At 45.8% G+C, this 20304-nt stretch overlaps 2 protein-coding genes across 3 annotated transcripts; both read right to left on the bottom strand.

The window, feature by feature from the left end:
* On the bottom strand, window positions 1-5841 carry LOC104066545 (cytochrome P450 2J2). The gene is made up of 10 exons (XM_054073254.1): window positions 5688-5841; window positions 5116-5418; window positions 4473-4635; window positions 4171-4320; window positions 3437-3597; window positions 2835-3011; window positions 2437-2572; window positions 2015-2202; window positions 1402-1540; window positions 1-667 (listed from the first exon to the last, which is right to left on the bottom strand). Exons 2-10 carry the CDS (start codon window positions 5302-5304, stop codon window positions 492-494), a joined length of 1479 nt encoding a protein of 492 aa, XP_053929229.1. The 5' UTR covers window positions 5305-5418; window positions 5688-5841; the 3' UTR covers window positions 1-491.
* A 1981-nt stretch (window positions 5842-7822) lies between these two features.
* Window positions 7823-19698, bottom strand: LOC104066584 (cytochrome P450 2J2). Of its 2 annotated transcripts, none has more exons than XM_009569206.2 (10): window positions 19576-19698; window positions 17837-18126; window positions 16102-16264; window positions 15313-15453; window positions 13475-13635; window positions 12483-12659; window positions 11783-11924; window positions 11434-11621; window positions 10341-10479; window positions 7823-9880 (listed from the first exon to the last, which is right to left on the bottom strand). In XM_009569206.2, the coding sequence occupies exons 2-10, from the start codon at window positions 18059-18061 to the stop codon at window positions 9702-9704; spliced, it is 1515 nt and encodes a 504-aa protein (XP_009567501.2). In that variant the 5' UTR covers window positions 18062-18126; window positions 19576-19698; the 3' UTR covers window positions 7823-9701. The 2 variants fall into 2 exon arrangements, with proteins under 2 accessions (XP_009567501.2, XP_053929228.1); XM_054073253.1 differs by lacking the exon at window positions 19576-19698 and adding an exon at window positions 19295-19312.
* Window positions 19699-20304: the final 606 nt, after the last annotated feature.

Here is a 20304-nt window from a genome sequence, read left to right as displayed (position 1 = left end):
TTGATGCACAGGAAAGAGATGTTATAGAGTTAGTCTTTATTAATGGATTATTTTTCAAGGATAATAAAATTAAAAAATGCTGGCAATTACTACCTGTATTAAAGTTATAAAACAAGGGCTGCTCTTCCACAGTACACAGCCACTGATCGCTGCAATCTCTAACTCAACTCTAAGTGTTGCTCATTCCCTTGCCACTGTGAATCATCCATCATAAAATTAAGAAAACCCCAAGCCCATTTATAGTGCTGTATTGCAAGCCTAAAAGTGCCCTGGCAGATGCCTGACTGATCACCTTTCTCATGTGATACAGAGTGCAAGGTCTGCTTGTAAAAGAAATGATTTTGTAATTGCTTTAAAAGAAACAAACAAACCACCCAGCCTCTCCCTGCAGCTGAATGGTCGTTACCGCTGCCTAAAGGAGCCCCCAAGGGCTTGTTTGCAGCAACCCTGCCAAAGGGATTTCCTTTGCGAGGATGAAGACCACGGCTTCCTTACCGAGGCACGGCGCAGATCTTGTAGGGCCGTGGGCCTGCCGTGATACCCAGCTGGTACTCGAGGCTGAGTGTGGTGTTCGGGGGTGCCTGGAAGGTGAATTTCTGGAGCAGAGCCGTGAAGAAGAGGAAGAGCTCGGTGCGGGCCAGCACCTCACCCAAGCAAGCACGCTTCCCTATGGAGACAGACACCCACAGCACTCTCAGACTGTGCTGGCTGCCCACCTGCTTTCGCTGCCAAAAAACACTCTGCCTTCCCTCAGGACAATGGCCCAGTTGCATTACCTCCTTTCCAGATGAGTTTTGCAGCCCAAATTGAGTTCCCCAGTGGGCTGCCCCCCAAGCCACATGACTTTGTGAGGGCATGTGTGCGTAACCAGATGCACAGGCATTGCATCCTCCCCGCGCCTTGGACAAGCTGTGATGACATTTACAGTCTGGACATGTCCGTGCTGGGAAAGAGGGTTTGTTTGAGCTACACTGATGAGAGCTACTAGAGGTGGTGTGTGATGCTGGGATGGGAACAGGGGTGCTAAAAGCAATCTCTCCAAGGAAGCTCTTGGCTGAGGCACCCTGTGGTTGGTAACAGCAAAGTCCCTAATGAATTCAGCCACATGGAAGCAAGAGCACAGAGCGATGTTATTGCCTTGGTGAAGGTGTTTCTCTGTTCTCTGGCATTTTTATGGTCTTTTATTCATCCTCATCTCCTTTCTGTACACATGAAGAGAGACAAGAAAGGGGCTGGAGTGCATTGCAGTGCTTTGCAGTGAGCACTGCTTGAGTGGCACCTGCCAGGATACAGCCAACACCTGCCCCTTCCATCACTATTTTCCTCTGTGTCTCCACTGTGCAGCTGAAAGCCCCATCCCACTGCCTCAGCATGGAAGAACCAAAATCCAGCAAATCTTACCTATAGAAAATGGCAGAAAATACTCGCTTTTACGGAACTGACCATCCTTCAGGAAATGTCCAGGGTTAAAAGTCTCAGGGGTTTCCCACTCGTTCTTGTCAAACATCAGTGAGGTCAGGTTTGTGAGCACAACTGTACCCTGAGAGCAGAAAAATAAAAATAAATTGCACTTTCTGTCACTGACAGGATGAGAGGAATTTTTATCTTCCAGTCTCCCCACCATGAACAACATCCATAGTCAAACTTTGCTGCAGTTATTTGTCCAACACACCCCACACATCCAGTTTTTCCTACTTCTTGTCTGTTTAGAGGTGCAATGATTATAAATCTGTGTTTTTCCCTCATCAGCACCATTCTTCTGTGCTGTAATCTTGGGCCAAAGTTCATGTAAGAGCTGTGTGAGATAGGATCTGTGCCTTGATGGTGTGTGCGGGCAGTGTCTTGGGCCATTCAACATGTTGGAGAACGAGCTGCTAAAAAAACATGTTCAATAGGCGTGAACTCTCAATGGGGCAGATGCTGCGGCTCTGCTCCCCTTTCTGCACAGGAAGGACCTGGCCCGGTGAAACCTGCCTGAGGAACTGAGGGTCTTGGTGCTCAGGAGTGGGGTTACCTTTGGTATGTGGAAGCCACACAAGTCAGTGTCCTTCACCGCCATTCTTGGCACGTTGAATGGGATGATGTTGCCCTTCCTCTGCACTTCATGGATGACAGCATTGGTGTAGGGCATTTTGTCCCTGTCCTCCAGGGCTGGCTGCCGTGCCTGTCCAATGACCGTATCAATCTCAGCTTGCACACGGGCTGATGGGAAAGAGCTGGGATCAGCCAAGGTTCAAGAAAAAAACTCTTGGGACAACGTGAGGTGGTTGCTGTGAGGGTTCCCCAAGGACCAACACAGGACACCTGCCACTGTTTGCACCTCTTTTGTGTCAGTGCAGGGAGATTCCCATTTTTTTTTCCCTCAAAAAGAAAAGTGTTTCACCAAGGTGTGAATGCTAAGAACAAGGAAAAGCACTGACCTTTTGCTAAACATACCTTGAATTTCCGGATATTTAGCCATATACAGTATTGCCCAGCGGATGGTTGTGGACGTGGTCTCAGTGCCAGCTATCAGCAGGTCGAGTGCACAGGCCAAGAGGTTTTCCTCCTGGAAGATGCTGCCACCATTGTCCTTCACGAAAAAGGTCCGTTAGGGCTGCATCAAGAGCGAGGTCTTCCCTGACACCAGGCTTAGTCCAAATCAACCCCAACAATTTTGGAAGAAGCTTGCTGGCCCCTGCACCTCCATCCTGCTGATAGATACCCTGAACCTGATGTTCACCCAAAGCTCATAAATGTCCACACAGGCAGCTCAGATGGAGAACCTGGCCTCATTTCTCACCCCTCCTTATTTCTAAGCTCTGCTGCAAAAGGGTTTGCTTTGTGTTGCTGACCTTGGCTATCTCCTGCAGGTAGCTGTCGATGAAGTCCCGGCTCTCTGAAGGATTCCAGTCCTCCTTGTGTTTGTCAACCTTCTCTTTTACAAAACTTTTCAACAACTTCCAATTCTTAAAAACGGTTTGGTGGGATCCAGGTAGGTACTTCATTATAGAGGGGAAGGAGTTGTACAGCTTTGGAGAGAAAAGAAGAAAGGCAAATTGAAAAAAGGATTGAAAAATCCCTTCTGTTATCAAACTCGAAGAGCCTGCAATGCCATGCTTACTAAATTACTGGAGTTGGCAGAAATATGTTAGCTCCAGAAGAGCTTACAAGGGATTGGTGTTCCTGCTATGGAGTGACTCGTGTGTTCCCCAGTGTCATAGCAGGCTGGCAGTCAGTGGGCAGGAAAGGTGGTGGGTAAGAGAGAGCGACATGAGCATTGCAAAGCTTGAAAATAAGGCAGAAAGGAATTACAGGCAAACCTGCCCTGTGCAAAGGAATAGGGAACAACACTGAAGTTTGGTGATGAAAACACTACTACGAGTTTGACTCCAGAGAAGCCACTATGGCATTGCAAAACTGCATACCATTCAAGCTAGTGGCAGGAGGCCTGTACCTGGCTCATGACATTCGCCTGGAGGCTCATCGTCTCATCGATTAGCTGCAGCAATTTTTGGAAGTTCTCATCATGGTAGTCAAATCGATTGCCAAACAGAATTGAGCAGATGATGTTTGATACGGCATTATTGATTTTAAAGAGAGGATTGAAAGGATTCCCTGGAGAAGGAAAAGGGAATAATCAAGTCTCTTCCAGTCTTCACAGAAAAGGAGAAGTAAACACAGCTATTAGATATAAAATATCCAAACAATACAAGTGAAATTAGTGGCCTCTGATGGGCATCGTCCCACATCACTACTCTCTCAGGATGTTTCACCATCCCCACGAGCTGGCCGAGCTTTGCTGGGTAACTCCAGCATGGAGCAAACATCCCACCCTAAGTCCTAGTTCAATCAGATTATGGAGATGTTTGTTTTGGAAAGTAAGGTACGCAGAAAAGTGGATGTCATTTGAGTTCATTGGAAACATTGGTGTTTAAATGCAGAGATCTAGAAGAGAGCAGTAAGCCAAAGGTAGGCTATGAACAATGCTTTGGGTATTACTTAGCTGCATTCACTACTCAATCTGAGCACAAAACACCCATAAAAAGGAGGTGGGATGCTGGCAGGGCACTAGAATTGTTTGCAAGGCGAGGTATTTTTCAGCACACAGTGAGTCATGGGTGAAACAATTCACATACAGCCATACTGGTTCCTGCCTTCAGCACAGCTTACAAGAGCCATGGCACTCACCCTGCTCATCCATAAACACATCCACAAGGTATCCGCACTCCTCCTGGATGCGCTCCTCCAGGCTCCTCTTCCCCAGGCCAAAGTTTCTAAGAGTGGTCAAGGTGAACCTTCGCTGCTGCTTCCACAGGTACCCATTGGAGGAGATCAGTCCTGGCAGAAACACACCACCACGAGCCGAAGTGGATCCCTCCAGTGAGGGATAAAAGCTCTAGGGCTCTGCCTTATTTCCAGCTGTCTCAGACCTCTGCAGGGTCAACGCTTTGATCTTACTGCTGAGACACATGTCCTGAGGGATAACTCACCCATGTCATTGAAGATCTCCCTGTTAATAGGAATGTCAGGGCGGTCGATGAAGTCTTCCCCGTGGTTTACAAGAACTTCTTTTATCATCCGCATCCCACTAACGAACACAAATGACAAGCCGCCCACCTGCGTGCTGGTGATATCACCATATTTTTCAGTTATCTGGGAAAGTGAGAGGGAATAAATAAAAGTGGTTTAATTTGCAATGAATGTGTCTGTTAGGACGGGGCCAGCCCTGGCAGGGGACAATGGGCAAAAATAAGGGAAGCTGAGAGTGACTGCATATGGCCTTTTTTCATTCATCTTTTTCCAAATTACTGAACAGTAATTAAACAAAACAAAACAAAACTCTCCAGGTTTGATTTTTCAGTCCTATGTTTTTCCAGCTTTTAACTACCTTCCCAAACGCCCTTCCATGGCACTGCAGTCTATGGTGCTCCAACTGCCATGAATGCACCTGTGGTGTCACACTATGCCCTTTGCCCAGAGGACCGCTTCAGACTTGTCTCCCTCCTCATCCCCAGGCTAACTTCATCCATGCTGATGCCAACCAAGGGCAAACCTCCTGCCTCAGTCTTCTTGGGCCATGGGGTGTGGGTCAACCCTCGGTCCGGTTCCCCGCAGCGCCTACCACCCCATTACCTTGTCCACTGCTTTTAGGGGATTCTTGAAGTTCATTAAGTGGAGGTGCCCCACGAAGGGGAGGGCGAAGGGGCCGGGAGGGTAGTTCTTCGGCTTTCTGCGCTTCATGTAGTCGGCAACGAGCAGGAAGACGATGAGGAAGACGAGGAGCACCTGGAAGGAGATGCCCTCCCAAAGGAAGCGCAGCATAGGTGGACGGTGGGGCTCTGCAGGACGTGTCCTGCAGCAAGTCAGGGCAGGTGGAGCTCACAAGAGCCGCGGAACCCCACGGACGAGGGGAAGACGGGCGATGTGCTGGAGCAGCTGTGGGCACAAACACAAGACAGCACAGAGCGGCTTCTGCTAACCTGGCCTGGAGGCTACGTTTGGACTCCTGCTTTCCCAGGTTTCAGCAAGGACTGTTCAATTAAATCCCTTCCTGATTAAACTCTGCGTTCATTAAGATAAAACCCAAACCACAAACCACACCCCCCTCCCCCGCCAAAGGCCACACACCAGCTTTGCGGGGCCGGGACACAACCCCCCCCCCCCCCCTTCAGCCCGCGTCCCGCCCTGGGCCGGCCCTGGGTCACCTCCTGCCGCGGGGGCTCCAGACGCTCCGCGGGCCTCCTGCTTTCTCGTTTGCAGCAGCTCCTCTGCTGGTACGAAGCGCCCCAGACCCAGCCCCGGGTCAGAGGGACATCCCAGATAAGGTTGCGTAAACCTTCCCTCGACCATCTGAGTCACGGGTTGATGATCCGGAGCATCGGGGTGAGGCGGGCTGGGAGAGCCGCCCGCCCCCCCGCCGCGCCTGCTCGCCATTTTCTGGGCTCTGCTGGAAAGGTGCGAGTAGAGCAACCTGCCCCGCGCCCTCCCGCCCTCCCTTCCCACGTGCCCGGAGCCCTCGCATCATCTTTGTAGCCCTTCTCAAGACCCGTTCCAACAGTTCCATGTCCTTCTGACTTTGAGGATTCCAGAACTGGACCCACCGCTCCAGATGAGGTCTCACACGAGAGGAATAGAGGGGCAGCTCTGCGGGCTGTGGCCCGTGGGTGGCAGCTGCTAACGGGCTGTGATGGATTTTCCCATCTAAAAGTGGCTCTGAGGCAGGTGGTTGATCATACACATGTGCCACATTTCACAGAATCACAGAATCACAGAATCACCAGGTTGGAAAGGACCCACTGGATCATCGAGTCCAACCATTCCTAACACTCCCTAAACCATGTCTCTCAGCACTTCATCCTCCCGTTCCTTAAACACCTCCAGGGAAGGCGACTCGACCACCTCCCTGGGCAGCCTGTTCCAGTACCCAATGACTCTTACTTTGAAGAATTTTTTTCTGATATCCAACCTGAACCTCCCCTGGCGGAGCTTCAGGCCATTCCCTCTTGTCCTGTCCCCTGTCACTTGGGAGAAGAGGCCAGCTCCCTCCTCTCCACAACCTCCTTTCAGGTAGTTGTAGAGAGTAATAAGGTCTCCCCTCAGCCTCCTCTTCTCCAGGCTAAACAACCCCAGCTCTCTCAGCCGCTCCTCATAAGACTTGTTCTCCAGCCCCTTCACCAGCTTTGTTGCTCTTCTCTGGACACGCTCCAGAGCCTCAACATCCTTCTTGTGGTGAGGGGTCCAGAACTGAACACAGTATTCGAGGTGTGGTCTCACCAGTGCTGAGTACAGAGGGAGAATAACCTCCCTGGACCTGCTGGTGACCCCATTTCTGATACAAGCCAAGATGCTGTTGGCCTTCTTGGCCACCTGGGCACACTGCTGGCTCATGTTCAGTCGGCTGTCAACCAGCACCCCCAGGTCCTCCTCTTCCGTACAGCTCTCCAGCCATTCTTCCCCCAGTCTGTAGCACTGCATAGGGTTGTTGTGCCCCAAGTGTAGGACCCGGCATTTGGCCTTGTTAAACCTCATCCCATTGGTCTCGGCCCAGCAGTCCAGCCTGTTCAGATCCCTTTGCAGAGCCTCCCTACCCTCCAGCAGATCGACACTTCCTCCCAGCTTAGTGTCATCTGCAAACTTGCTGAGGGTGCACTCAATGCCTTCATCCAGGTCATTGATAAAGACATTGAACAGAGCTGGACCCAGTACTGAGCCCTGAGGAACTCCACTTGTGACTGGCCTCCAGCTGGAGTTAACTCCATTCACCACAACTCTCTGGGCCCGGCCATCCAACCAGTTTTCAACCCAGGAGAGTTCATTTCGGCACATTGCGTTTCTATTGTGGAAGAAGCAGGGGTGCTTGCAGCAGCCACCCCAGTCTACAGTCATCAGCTCCCACCTCACGCTCCAGGCGGTGATTTGGGTTCATTTGCTCTCTTTTGGTGACACCAGTTGTGGCTGTTGGGGTTCTCCAGTGCTGAAGACAAGGCAAAGAGACGCAACAGCATCACTGGGGCGGTGCCATACGTGTGCAAACAAAGCCACTGCATGGCCATCACACTGGAGAGACTTGAAAAAGTTCCACTGCTTTATTCTGAGACTTAAAGGGAAAAACGCTATTTTGGGTGAGAATCTGTCTTTGTCTCTGGCTTTTAAACATGCTTGAGCCTGTGGTGATGCACATGGTCTCCTTCACTCACATGAGATATTCCCCTCACAAAAAAACCCAAACTAATATCTCCTTCCTTTATGGTATGAGATCATTACTTCTAAAAATGGAGAGGGGGAGAGTGTGCCAATGGATTTAAAAAAAAAAAAAAAGAAAAAAAAGAAGATTTATTCTTCATTTATTCTTTGCATGAGTAGGGAACAAATACTACATTAACAACAAAAGGGAAGTTTTGAAATGGAAGATATCAACATTTGTTTGCTAAGCCAGTGCAAATAATATGAGCTGCAGCCACATAGCAGAGGTCAGACCTACACCAGAGCAAACACGAAAAGTGGAGAGAAACCAGTGACTAGTCCTGAATGGCTTTGAAAACTTCATAGGTGAAAAAAAGTCAACAGCTCTTTTATGTTTTCTTTTTTAGAAAGAAAAAAAAAAATAGAGCAACCTCAAAAGAACCCGTAACTGAGAAACATTAATTAAAAATGCAATAGGATTAAAATGATCAGTTAGAAGGACAGCTCATTGACAAAATCCCTATGTGCCCAGCATGGTAGGCATGTGATGTGCAAAGGACTCTCCCATGTGGCATAAATCTGCCACTGCACGGTGATTGCTTTGTAAAAGAGCAAATGCGGTTATTGACAGAGATGAAGGCTAAAGCTGGGGGAAATGAAACTCGATTTAATCCTGTTTTACTGTTAACTATTCAGCATCTTACATTTGAGCACATAGAAAAGTCACTTATGAAAGGTGAGAATTAAAAAAAAAAAAAATCTTTGCTGTGACTGTTTTCCAAACAAAAGCACACAGGAAACAGCATTTCTAAGCATTAATGCTTGGTCCTACAAATGGAAAAATTCTCTACAAGCTGCATATTTAGCTCTTTTCCAAAGAGACCCTCGTATGAGCAGAAGCGGTCTCTAATCCAGGTGGTGCCATGCCCCTGACCCACCTTCTCGGCCCCCTGCGATGGACATGCCTGTCATGCGTGGTCACAAATCTTTGCCAGAAGCAGAAGGGGAGCGGTTGAGTTTATGGCTTCCCATCTCAAAGCCTCCATGCTGCCACTGCCTTCCTGATGAACAGCGGCATATTGCTTTGGGAATGACCCGTCTGACACTCTCTGCTGCTTCTCGTTCTGTTGGGCTCTGGCTAAACTGTTATTGAGCAACCCCATTAAATTATTTTCTCCCAATTTTTCTTTCACACTGTGTATTTTACTACAACAAACCTTTTTTTGATAAACATTTCCAGCTTTAACAATTGCAATTCTGCATTTTTATAGCCATGTTTTACCTGGAGGCGTGACTCCTTGTGCCATTCCACTTAGGCTGGCCTATCATAGAAGCTGCTTCTACCACCCTGTAGCCTCCTAATTAAAACTTACATATATGTATGAGATTAAAAAACCTGCATGGTGCTTTTGCAAGGAGCTCTGTTTCCATTGCAAACCAGCAACACGGCGGTGTGGGGAACGCACATCAAAGCAAGCACACCCAAGCCTCAGGATCAGCCATGGCCACCTGGAAGTCCAAATTAGCACTGATGTGTGAACCCAGAGGTTGTATGTCCAATGTCAGCTGCCCCTGCTAACTAGCGAGACGTCAGAAAATACAGCCCATGGGCATTCAGGGTACTGCAGTGCTGGGATGTGGGTGTTGCTGGGTTTCTGGGTGGTGGATATTCCCCATGGAAAAGCCACTGTGGACTCAACTGTCCCCACGGTTTTGCAGCTGGCAGACACTTTCCTGAGAGGTGCTAATGGCTGAAATTAAGTAATATGGCTTTTAAATCCATGCATTTTGTCAAGCAGCTTTAGAAGAGGGGAGGAGGCAGGAGGTGAAGGGAAGAGCCCCGGGTTTTTTTCTCATTGCAGGGTGTGGAGTGTGGCCCTCCTGCCCTTCTCACTGCCACCTGCATGTTGGTGGGTGCTGGGTGTCAATGGCCCATCATTTTGGCCCAAAATCTATGGGGTGGGTGGAAGAAGGGACACTTTCCAGCTTGAGGGGATGGCTGAAGCAGGGAGCCATGGGTTGGCCCCATAGTGACCTCAGTCGCGAGACAGCGCACGGATCTGGAAGGGTTTGGGGCAGCGTGTGAGGCTGAGCGTGAAGGCAAAGTTCAGCACAGTGGCTTCTGGTGCCTGGAAGGTGAACTTCTGGAGGAGAGCTGTGAAGAAGATGAAGAGCTCGGTCCTGGCGAGCTGCTCCCCAGGACAAGCCCTCTTGCCTGGAAAAGAACCGAAAATAACCCCACTGAATCCCCGGTTAGCTTGAACCACCTCTTGGGCTCCTCTCCCAGATGCTGCATTGCACAGCCTGTGGGAGCTTTTCTTCCTCGAAAGGTTAGGTGGCAATGTTCACCCACACATTTTGCAGAAACCTTCCTTAGAAGTTTACTGCTTAGCGAATTGTCGTGGTTGTTTGGATAGATGAAGAAGGAAAATTGGTGGGGAAAAAAAAAACATTTACACAACTTGCACAAGAGGAAAAATCCTTTTTTTTTCATCTTGTGGTAATGAATTGATTTTTCTCCTGCTCTGAGCAGTCAGTATCAACTGTTACTGGGATTTTTGGTGTGGGGACGAAAGCTGGACAAAGAGCATTACCCCCTACTCTGGAAGGAGTGACTTGGGGGGAAAAAAAGTGCATCACAAAAAGGAAAACCATCCCCCCATCCATCATCCTACCTGCAGAGAAGGGCAGAAAAGCCTCCCGTCTCCTGTACTGGCCATTTTCCAGGAAATGTTCAGGATTAAAGGTATCTGGAGTCTCCCACACGTTTTTGTCAAACATTATTGAAGTCAGGCTGGTCATCAGGGTGGTGCCCTGCAGCAAGTGGAGAAAAAGGGTGATTACATGATGGAGAAGAGCCGTCGTGTTGTCAGACTAGTTTATCATTAACTCTGTTCCACACACAATGTAAACTGTGTTGTTGGGTTGGGTTTTTTTTAAGGGAAATTTTTTTTTCCTAAGCTCTGTAATTAAATGAGGGTGAAAGCCTACAGGATTGTTCACTTCTGTGCTCCTCTATATGTCACTCTAGTGCTGATCTGTAGGTCGTGCTGCTGTCACTGGTGATGTTAATATAAACCATCTTGAAATTGATAAGATTGTGTTCCTACAGGAATTCGAAGTAATTTAACCAAATAATTCTCAATAGATCCACTTCACTGTGCTTTAAAAAAAAAAAAAAAAGAATAAAATCTGATCTGGTTTATCTCCACATCCTCCCTATCAGAAAAAGAAAAATATTTTGATCAGTGTGGATCAGAATGCTCAGATTTTTTCAGTTGTCCTTGATGCAACCAACCATATACATGGACGAGACTGGATATATCTAAACCTTGTATTTGTTATTCATAATGCAAGAACAGTGTGCGTGCATCAGTACCTATTACCTGACTTTTATTAAGTGCTATTTTTAATTGATTAATTTTTTTATACTCTGTAGAATTAAGAAATGCAAACTTCTTGCTTTCATATGTTTCTTGGCCCTCTATTCTCACCATGCCTGGAGGGCATGTTGTGTAAAATTTAAAGGATAAACCTTATAAAACTGAAAATTGTAATCAATACTGTAGGATCTCACAGTTCTCCTCATAAGGAGGTGAGACCCATAAGACCCCTACAACATCCATCAGGAGGGCTTTTATTTTCTATATAACTGTGATATCTTCATATGATCCTGCTGACTGACTGCCCTTCAGATGAGATTTAGGACTTGCTCCATGAAGATCTCCCTCTGGTGGGGCAGTTGGAGAGGTGGTGATCTTCAAGTACTTTGGGCAGGTGGAAGCCAGCCAGGGTGGTGTTGCTGGTGGACATCCTAGGCACCCCAAGTGGCACGATGTTGCCCATCCGCAGGACCTCGCTCAGCACTGCACTGGTGTACGGCATGTTCTCCTTGTCAGCCATGGTGGGCTGGCGGGACTGGCCGATCACCATGTCGATTTCAAGCTGCACCTTCTCTACAAAAAGCAAAAAAAAAAGAGATCTGAGCTCAAAAGGTCCCAATAAGAAGCCTGGGGCATAAGCATGTCCAACATGTGGTAAAGATGGAAAAAGCTCCATTTTCTGGTTTTCACTTATCTGGTTTTGGGCTAAACAAAGGACCCATAAGAGGCCTTACCTTGAATGTGAGGGTACACAGCCATGTAAAGCAGAGCCCAACGGATGGCAGTTGCCGTTGTCTCAGTCCCAGTTAAGAAGAGGTCCAGGGTGGAGCAGAGCAGGTTCTCCTCATGGAAACATGAGGTGGTGTCACCCTTAAACTTGGGGAAAAGCATGGGAGTGAAAACTCTTATAATGGAGAAAATGCTTTCAAGAACCCAATTCAAACCCTTCCATACGTAAGTCAAGTCCTGCTGCTGTTTTATTATCCATCACCGCTGGACTTGGAAATTTCTACCCCTTACTTTCATTGAATTACAAGCCCTGTGGAACGCTTTGAAAGACATCCCTTCTGCTGTAGAGTGACTTTTGAATATAGGTGGCATTTTTAAATGTGAAGTTTCACAATAGCAACCACAGGCCTGTGAGCTCTCATAGAAACATGCACATGTTCCCTTTGAGTCCTCCTACGCTGCATGACAGAAGGAAAAATGGAAGAGGACAAGGTGTAAATACTTTCAAATGAAAAAAAAAAACCAAAAACCTGTGTGTTTTCAAAGTGATCAGGCTCCTGCTGTTGCTAAAAAGTTTAATGTGGAAGAGGTAGAGAGGAGCAGGCAATGTGGGAGGTATGAGCTCCTCTGGAAAAAACAGCCTCGAGTTTTGTCTGCTCATGTTATGGGTTAAGCTTTATGTGGCTTTAGGTGTTTCTCTCTTACTTTTTCTATTTCCTTCAGGTAACAGTCAATATAATCTCCTGCTTCGGACTGGTCCAACTCCTCCTTGTGCTTTGCGATCACTCCTTTCACAAAACATTGAAGTTTTTCCCAGTGCCTGAAGATTTTCCTAAAGGGTCCTGGTAGCCATCTCATAACCAAAGGAAAAGCATTATATAGCTGGTGAGAAATGAAGCACAGCAAAAGAGCATTTCTTGAGTTAAAAAAGAGCAGGTATCATAGTTGACATGATAGTACAAATTATTAGCTCTGCTTGCTACCAGGGAAAAATACCAGTTTTGCTTAAAAGGTCAGTCTCGTTACACTGATGTAAACAAGTACAAACAAGGTAAGAATTGGCTAGATGTTTTCTGCTGCTAAAGTCTGGTAATACTGGTAAAGTCTGGCCAAAGCTTCCACCTGATATGAAGGGCAAAAGTGACACGGGCACCGGAGTCAGAAATTGGTGTGGATGCACAGGAGAACCTTGGTGCTGGGGTCCTTGCAGGGAACAGTGATCAGACCTGGCCTGTGGTGCCAGGCCATTGAGAAACTGTCCCCCCAGAGCCACCTATTTTTGTTGTAAACCTGGATTCTCAGGCAGTTCTTGTAATAAATCAAAGTTATTTGAAAAAATGGTTGGGAAAGGGGTGGGGGAAAAGAAGGGAATTTTCACTGAGACTTCTACGAATTGTCTTTTTTTGTAGAAGCATAGATTTTTTAAGTTTTTTCCATTGTTCTTTGGTTAAGTCATGAGAGTCATGAGAGTCATCTTATGATCTTGCAGTGTTTTTTCTCTATGTGCCTCAATAATTTTAACTTGCTTCCTTGATGGATTTTTTTAATAAAATCAGTCTAATGTAAAGCAGTACATGTGGTCATCTTCCTTATAACATTACTCTTTTTCAACAGCGAAAAGCAGGTTTCATCAGTGGCTTAGAAATTCCACTTTCCAAGCGAGAGCTGAAGCTAGAAAAGCATCCAACTGGCTGTACCTGGCCCCAGAAACTTCCGATGAGCAGCAGCGTTTCAGCCAGCGAGTGCAGTAATTCCTGGAAACTGTTGTCATGGTAGTCGAAGCGGTTCCCAAAAGTTATGGAACAGATGATATTCGAAACAGCACAATTAATTTTGTAATGAGGGTCAAATGGTTGTCCTGGAGGAAACAAAATGAAAGACAACTTTCTTTTGTTTTTGGTTTTTTTTTTCTTTAATGTCTCAGTCAAACCCACATTCTCTACCAGATCAGCCATTGTGAAGCTGTGGTGAGACCTCATCAACTTCTCACCCCGGTGATGCTAAGGCTTCTCTCCACATACTGGATTCCCTGCCACCCCCATCACCTCCAGCATCCTGCAATATCCGGCAATAACTCCAGCATCCTGCTGGAGGTTGGACGTTGTGTGCCATAACATCCTTTCTCCGAGGGCATCCCCTGCTATCTCCGGTACAGGCTGCTGGCACACCCTGGTGTTCGTAAAGAGCTGCCAAAGCAGGATTTGGACCATTTTCCTGGGAAAATGACCATTAGGGTGCTGCGCTATGGCTGTTGGGTTTGCTTGCTTCAACATATTTTTGGTGTTATTCTTAAACCAAGAGAGGGTTCCTCAAAGCTTAGCCCAGGACAGTGAGCTCAGGACAAACCACACTGAAAAATATGCCATTGCACATGGCCTTTAATTTCCACCACAAAGAAATCAAATGAGATGGGAGAGATGGAAGAGGACGAGGATTCCAATTCTTTGCGTCTGCCTATAAAATCCGGCAATAACTCAAATGGACCATAGATGTGATGCACATCAGCTCCTAAAAGAGCAAAGTGTGTTGTGACATTTGTTACATCTGCATCCCTTGGGAGAGCTATCAAGCCTAGACTGCCATGTCCTGGGGCACATTTAGGCAGCCTGGAGAGATACTTGCTGTGATATGAGAGACTAAGATCAGTAATGAATCCAGTCCAGCCCTTAGCTGCTGTCAGTATACTGGGGAGCATTGCTTTGAAATGCAAGGCACTCTCCACAGGACTGCTGATCTCTCCACTCTTCAAGAAAGTAATTAAACTGGGCTGGTGCTCAGATATTAGAGTGATGGACATGATCACTATTTGTCATTACTAATGGGAAGAAAAGCCCAAACCAGCAGCTTAATTAGTTTATTGATTAGGACTATAAAGGGCTATAATCAATTGGCAACATGAAGTATTTGGCCCATTCAGTCCAACAGCAATTAAAATGGAGCAAGATCAGTATATAATTTCACAATTCCTATTTAGATCTTTCTTGTTTACTATATATAGCTCCATAGAATTAGCTAAACCCCATCTGCTTCTATTTAAAGCTGAAGTGCAATATAACCCATGTACCAACATACAAATTATTCTTACTAATATCCCTCTGGCAGTTCTTAAAAGCCAGACCATAAAAGAGCAAGGCACATGCTTCATCTGTGCATGATACAAAAGGAAAGCCTGACTAAACAAGTTTTAAAATACTTTGCAAAACCAAGGACAAGCAGAGGTTAACTAAGCCTCTGAGCCGACGTGCCTGATAGCAGGAGAGCTGCATTTATTCCTTTGCAGTACACGGGACTTTCTTAGCCATATAAACATGCAAGTTTTAATAAACACTTAGTATATATTTGCTTGATATTAATAAGGAAGAACTAAAATAGTAGGCCTGAGGACTAAAAGAAGTGCTAAGAGGCTCAGTCTGGAAGTGTGAGATAGAGATTTGAGCTATTGAAATATGTTTTGCATGTTAGGAACTGCATCATTACTTCTTGTTGTTCATTTAGCTGGAAGCTTTGGGCTTGATGCTGTTCCTTAACTGCTCACCTTTCTCCTCCTCAATTGTCTCCACAAGGTACCGGCTCTCTTCTTGCACTTTTTCCTCAAAACTTACAGCAATGCTTTTCAGAGTTGCTGAAGCAAACTTTCTCTGTTGCCTCCATATGTGCCCATTTGATGATATGAGACCTGTAGGTGGAAAAAAGAAGTGAACAAACCTCACTCTGGGTCACATATGAGTGATAGGATTCAGAAACAGCCATTTGTCTTGATCAAAACCCCCAAATCAAAGCAAACAAACCCCATAGACACTGAAAAAAAACTATAGCTTTGCCTGGGAATTAAAATTCAACAGTAAATGGCTTATGCTAAAGATTTAACTTTATGGATTTGCTTTAATCTCCTACTTTGTCACTTTGCGTGGGAAAAAAAGGTGTAAGCCAAAATACTATAAGTACTATCACGCTGTTGGCAGAGCTGCAGGCAGGAGCACCATACCCTGTCTCTGGAGCAATATGCAACCAAAGGAGAAAAAGTAAAAGAGAAATTAAAACCAAGGGGAAAACTCTTCAAATGTATCGATCATTGGGCAGCTTGCATTTGTTTCTCCCCTTTCATCAAGACCTGACTTTGATCCCATCATTATCCCTAAATCGCAGAGAGATTAATACATACACTTGTGAGATTATTAGGCCAAATTCAGTTCTTGCTTCCTTCTGTGCAAATTTTTCTGAGTGCAGTTAGCGAGGACTGAATTCAGCCTGATTCTTTCACTGTAATTGTTATCACTGCAAACAGATGCAACAAATGTACAAAGATCCTGGTAGTTGTGCTTACCAAAGCCTTTAAATATTTCTTGGAGAAGTGGTATATTTGGCCGATCAGCAAATATTTCAGCCTGGTGGACAAGAGCTTCTCTCACCATTTGGTACCCATTGACTACCACGAAAGTCAGACTTCCAAACTGCACACTGAAGATGTTCCCGTACTGACCAATAAGCTGAAAGAGAGTTCATCACCCTCTGAGAGCAAGAAGATGGATTTTTTAAAAACTCACCTGGACAGGACCTCAAGAAATGACATATAACTTTTAATTTAGTCCTGCTTGGAGCAAGGGGACTTAAGAAAAACCCACATCCAAGTCTGGAGGTCCCATCTAACCTGAATGTTCTTGAAGGCTAGAAGTGGCATAAAAAATGCTAGCGAGCTGTTGTGTGTGAGAGATAGTTTACTTATATTTGATAGCAGGTATGACCTGGGTTTTACCAGGAGGCTGCACCATTTTAACTTATCCCAAGGACATTACTTGCTTTGTAACTGATGGGCATCTGCTCCATCTCTTTTCTTCAAGGAAGGTACAAAAGCAGAAATCACCACCTGAGTCATCACACCCAGGGTCTTGCTGCTGAAGGGCAAAGCACGACAAATAATCTCTTATCAACTTTACGTCTAAAGTATTGTAGTTTCTTGCTCCAGCTATCTCATTTAGAAAGTGGTTCCAACTGCTGATGGCTAGAAACCTGCTTCTAATTTTAAGCCTGAATGCATTGATGGCCAAATTATAGACATCTTCTTTGCATGAACTTTGTTAGCATTAGTGTCTCCTCTGCAGCATTCAACTCCCTGATTCAGAAGAGCCAAGGTTGGTCATATCATCTCTTGAGCCCTGCTCTGACAAGGAGCTCAGGCCATCCTTTTCTTAGTATGAATCTACATGAAAGGATGTGCATAGTCACCCTGAACTGCTGTAGTGACTTGTGAAATGAGTCTGGGCTTAAATGGGTGTCTCAGTTATGATATGCATGTAAATGAATGCGACTAATTTTATTAATAATAACTATGTGTTTTGACAAAATATCCCAAACAGGCTGCCTCAGCCTCCTCCAAGGGTGACGCCTGCCCCTAGGGAACACCTGTGATAGTGGCCTGTGAAAAGGCAGGGTATGTAGGCTGGGGTCTGCCTGCCAAGTAAAAGCAAGAGTTAAATAGTCACCGGAAAGGATATTTCCACTTTTTCAAAGCAGCGTACTCAGCATGCATAAAATAGCTCTCTTTCGTTGGCTTTGGTGGGATTCGAAGCTCTGGAAACTTTTCCAGAGCAATCACTGCCTCTTTCTGTGACACAGTAGAAGCCCCAGGGACAGTTAACTCAGGATCTTAAATGTTTCTTTCAGATGCAATGGGGCAAATCATTTCCCTCTGAGCACAGACAACGGCAAGACAATTTCCATAGTTGATCCTCACAGTCCAAACAGTTCATTTCTCACACAGCACTTGTCATTTATCCCCTAGCCTGGCCCAGCTGCAACAGACCCTTCCCAGGCTCCAGAAGAAAATGGTCATGGTCAAGTGGGAAGAAAGAGGAGGAACATGTACATCTTTCTGCATTACAGTTTTCTTTCCCACTGGACCTTCCTACTCCCATGGAAGAGAAGGTGATAGAAAAAGATAAACCAAGAAGGGTCACTTATTCATACATGGTTATAATACAGCTAGTTCTTCAGAGGCCACCCTTGCTTCATAGGTTTGGTGCTGATATTGTTAGTAAGAGAAATGTCTATGGAGCGCTTACCTTCTGCAGTGCAAGATGGAGAGGCTGCTTGAAGTCCACGTAGGTTCCCATGAGAGGAAACAGTTGTGGCCCTGGAGGGAAATTCCTGGGTCGTCTCTTTTTCACAAGGTCAATAATCAAAAGAAACATGACCAGAACCACCAAGAGCATCCAACCATTCAGCTTTTCCAAGGGAGAAACCAAATCAGGCCAAAACTGAAGCTTCATCTTGGCTGACGAACTCATGGATTTTCACCCCAGAAGGGACTTGATGTTGGTGTTATGTTTGCTAAAGCAGGAGTAAGACAGGCCTGGAAAGAAAACAAAATAAACTAAGATGCTTATAGCTCACTGGGGACACAACTTGCCATGGGCGAGCTGCTGTCTCATGTACAGCTACTGCCAGACCACCTGCTAAATAACTAAGTTTAAACACCAGCATCTCCAAAGATGACCCCAAAACCTCAGAAGCTTGGCCAAAGAAAAGCAAACTTGCAATCCTTTAGCTTTACATCTCTGTCAACTCCCTGGTCTTTTTATCGAAGAATATTGCGTCCTTGTGCCCTTAACAAGGAGCTCCTTTATACAGACACCTAGCTGTGATAATAAGCACTACAAACATTTGAGGTTAGGTGAAAGCAGCTTACTTGCCTAATTCCATATGGTGGGCGTTGCATAATTTAAAAAACAGTAAGGCATCTGAGGTGATGGACATCATACAAGTTGCTAAGGGGCTGATCCTGTTAAGTACTAAGCACCATCTGCAAATGGCTAGATGCTTCAGTGACCACCAAAGCCTACCCAGCTTCGCCAGAGTCATCAGGAGAAGTTCGCACAAGGGAAGCACTGTGAGAACCCAGGGCTCTGCCCAGCCACTTAAACAAGAGTTAAAGAGCTTAATTTCAAGAGTGAGAACGTAGGCTCATGTGCTTGCCAGCTAAAGGAGAGATTGGAACTTATGCATTTAAATCTCCTGGGTTTTCCGAAAATCTTCTTTGAATAAAGCTTCGTGTTGTCTTAGGGGAAGGCTACAGTGGACTGACAGTGACCTTTGTGACCATGATTCAACCTCCTGTTGCCTGCCAATATCTTAGTTACAGCTTATTTCCAGGTCTTCTTCCCCCCCCCGTCTTTTAAGAGATTTACTTTGATTTTTATCTAAATTTATATTGAAGCAAAACAGTCAATAATGAACTTTCAAATTATTTGCCTAAAAGTTATGGTAAGAAGTTCAGAAGACTGGTAAATTTTCATTATCATCAACATTTTTCAGAAAGCTTTAATTTTTCAGTAGAACAAATATTCAAATATCTGGGGGAAAAAGATGGTATTTTCTAGGCTTTCACCACTTTTAAAAGCTGTGCTGTCCATACCTTTCATTACCTTACTGACTGCACTGACAACAGAAGCACATACAGGCTGCGTGACAGACCTCCACCATAGTTATTGCAGTAGTCTATTTTAAATGGTATTACCTACCTGCAACCCGACACTTGCAACCCGACACTTCTTGGGTTGAAATATTATTTACAATTTTCTGGATGGTATTAGGCACCAAATGGGAAGCAGTAATGGGAGAAACATCTCACATTGCTGGTCTATAAAGTATATTTTACATGTCATCATAGCACAGCTGTAAGCAGCAGTGGCTGGACATGCTTTGCTTGTCCCCATGCCCATGTAACCAAGATGTTCCTGTACCCTTTTGCATCAATGCCGTTATCCATCCTTCCCAGTGTAGCAAGCCAAGCCTTGCTTACCAGAGGCTAAATCAGGATAGTGGGCTCGTGCTCTTCATCCTGGCATCAGGGAGATGACTCGGTTGGTGGAGGTGTCAGCCTACAGCATGCTCAAAGGGACTGTGATGATAAGGCATCAACTTCTGCTAGCCCAGTTTCACTCCTCTGTTCTTCGCTACGCCATATGATTTGTCAGCATGCACACAGAGTGCAGATCCCTCTACCACTTGTGGCTGCTGTGAATCGGGCTACGTGCAAAGCCAAGGTGTTAATGTGTTCTTCTGGGTGGTGTTGTGGGGGTGGATGCATCGTGGTTGACAGGAGAAATGTTATTTTTAGCAGGAGGAGCACATTTTGCATGTACTCACATGTGTCTTGTCAGTCAGAAACCTCAAGCTTATTACTTTGCCTTGAAGCTTCACATGTCCAAATGCATGTTTCACAAAGTCTTAACACACCAGATTTACTAGAAATTAGGGAAGAGCATTCTAGTATTACTGGGGCTCTCCTAACCTTGGTAGACAATAACACCAGCATGTTACCAAACTGCGTTGCGACGATGCTATTTTGGGTCCTAGGCTTTAATCAAATCAGTTCCCAGCACATGGTGTGCAAATCCCCAAAGCTCTGAGGAAGTCCTATCACCATAGCGCATGGGCAGTAAAAAAAAGTGTTGGACAGTTCCTGTTTTTGCAGTCCCAACAAGAACTTTAGCTGTATGATCCTGGTCACTTGGAAGATGAACCTGTG

Source organism: Cuculus canorus, chromosome 8 (assembly GCF_017976375.1).
Source record: "Cuculus canorus isolate bCucCan1 chromosome 8, bCucCan1.pri, whole genome shotgun sequence".
Lineage (NCBI taxonomy): Eukaryota > Metazoa > Chordata > Aves > Cuculiformes > Cuculidae > Cuculus > Cuculus canorus.
Note: the sequence above shows the minus strand (reverse complement) of the source record. Positions and strands in the feature narration are given on the sequence as shown.

Bases quoted from the DNA above. Each gene is read 5' to 3' on its own strand.
- LOC104066584 (XM_009569206.2), bottom strand. From the start codon at position 18,061: ATGAGTTCGTCAGCCAAGATGAAGCTTCAGTTTTGGCCTGATTTGGTT. The intron at 16,265-17,836 runs GTAAGCGCTCCA...ACTCTCTTTCAG, and splicing joins TCCATCTTGCACTGCAGAAG to CTTATTGGTCAGTACGGGAA. The intron at 11,622-11,782 runs GTAAGGCCTCTT...TGCTTTTTGTAG, and splicing joins TGTGTACCCTCACATTCAAG to AGAAGGTGCAGCTTGAAATC.
- LOC104066545 (XM_054073254.1), bottom strand. From the start codon at position 5,304: ATGCTGCGCTTCCTTTGGGAGGGCATCTCCTTCCAGGTGCTCCTCGTC. The intron at 3,012-3,436 runs GTACAGGCCTCC...TTCTCTCCAAAG, and splicing joins AGGCGAATGTCATGAGCCAG to CTGTACAACTCCTTCCCCTC. The intron at 1,541-2,014 runs GTAACCCCACTC...TTCTGCTCTCAG, and splicing joins GTGGCTTCCACATACCAAAG to GGTACAGTTGTGCTCACAAA.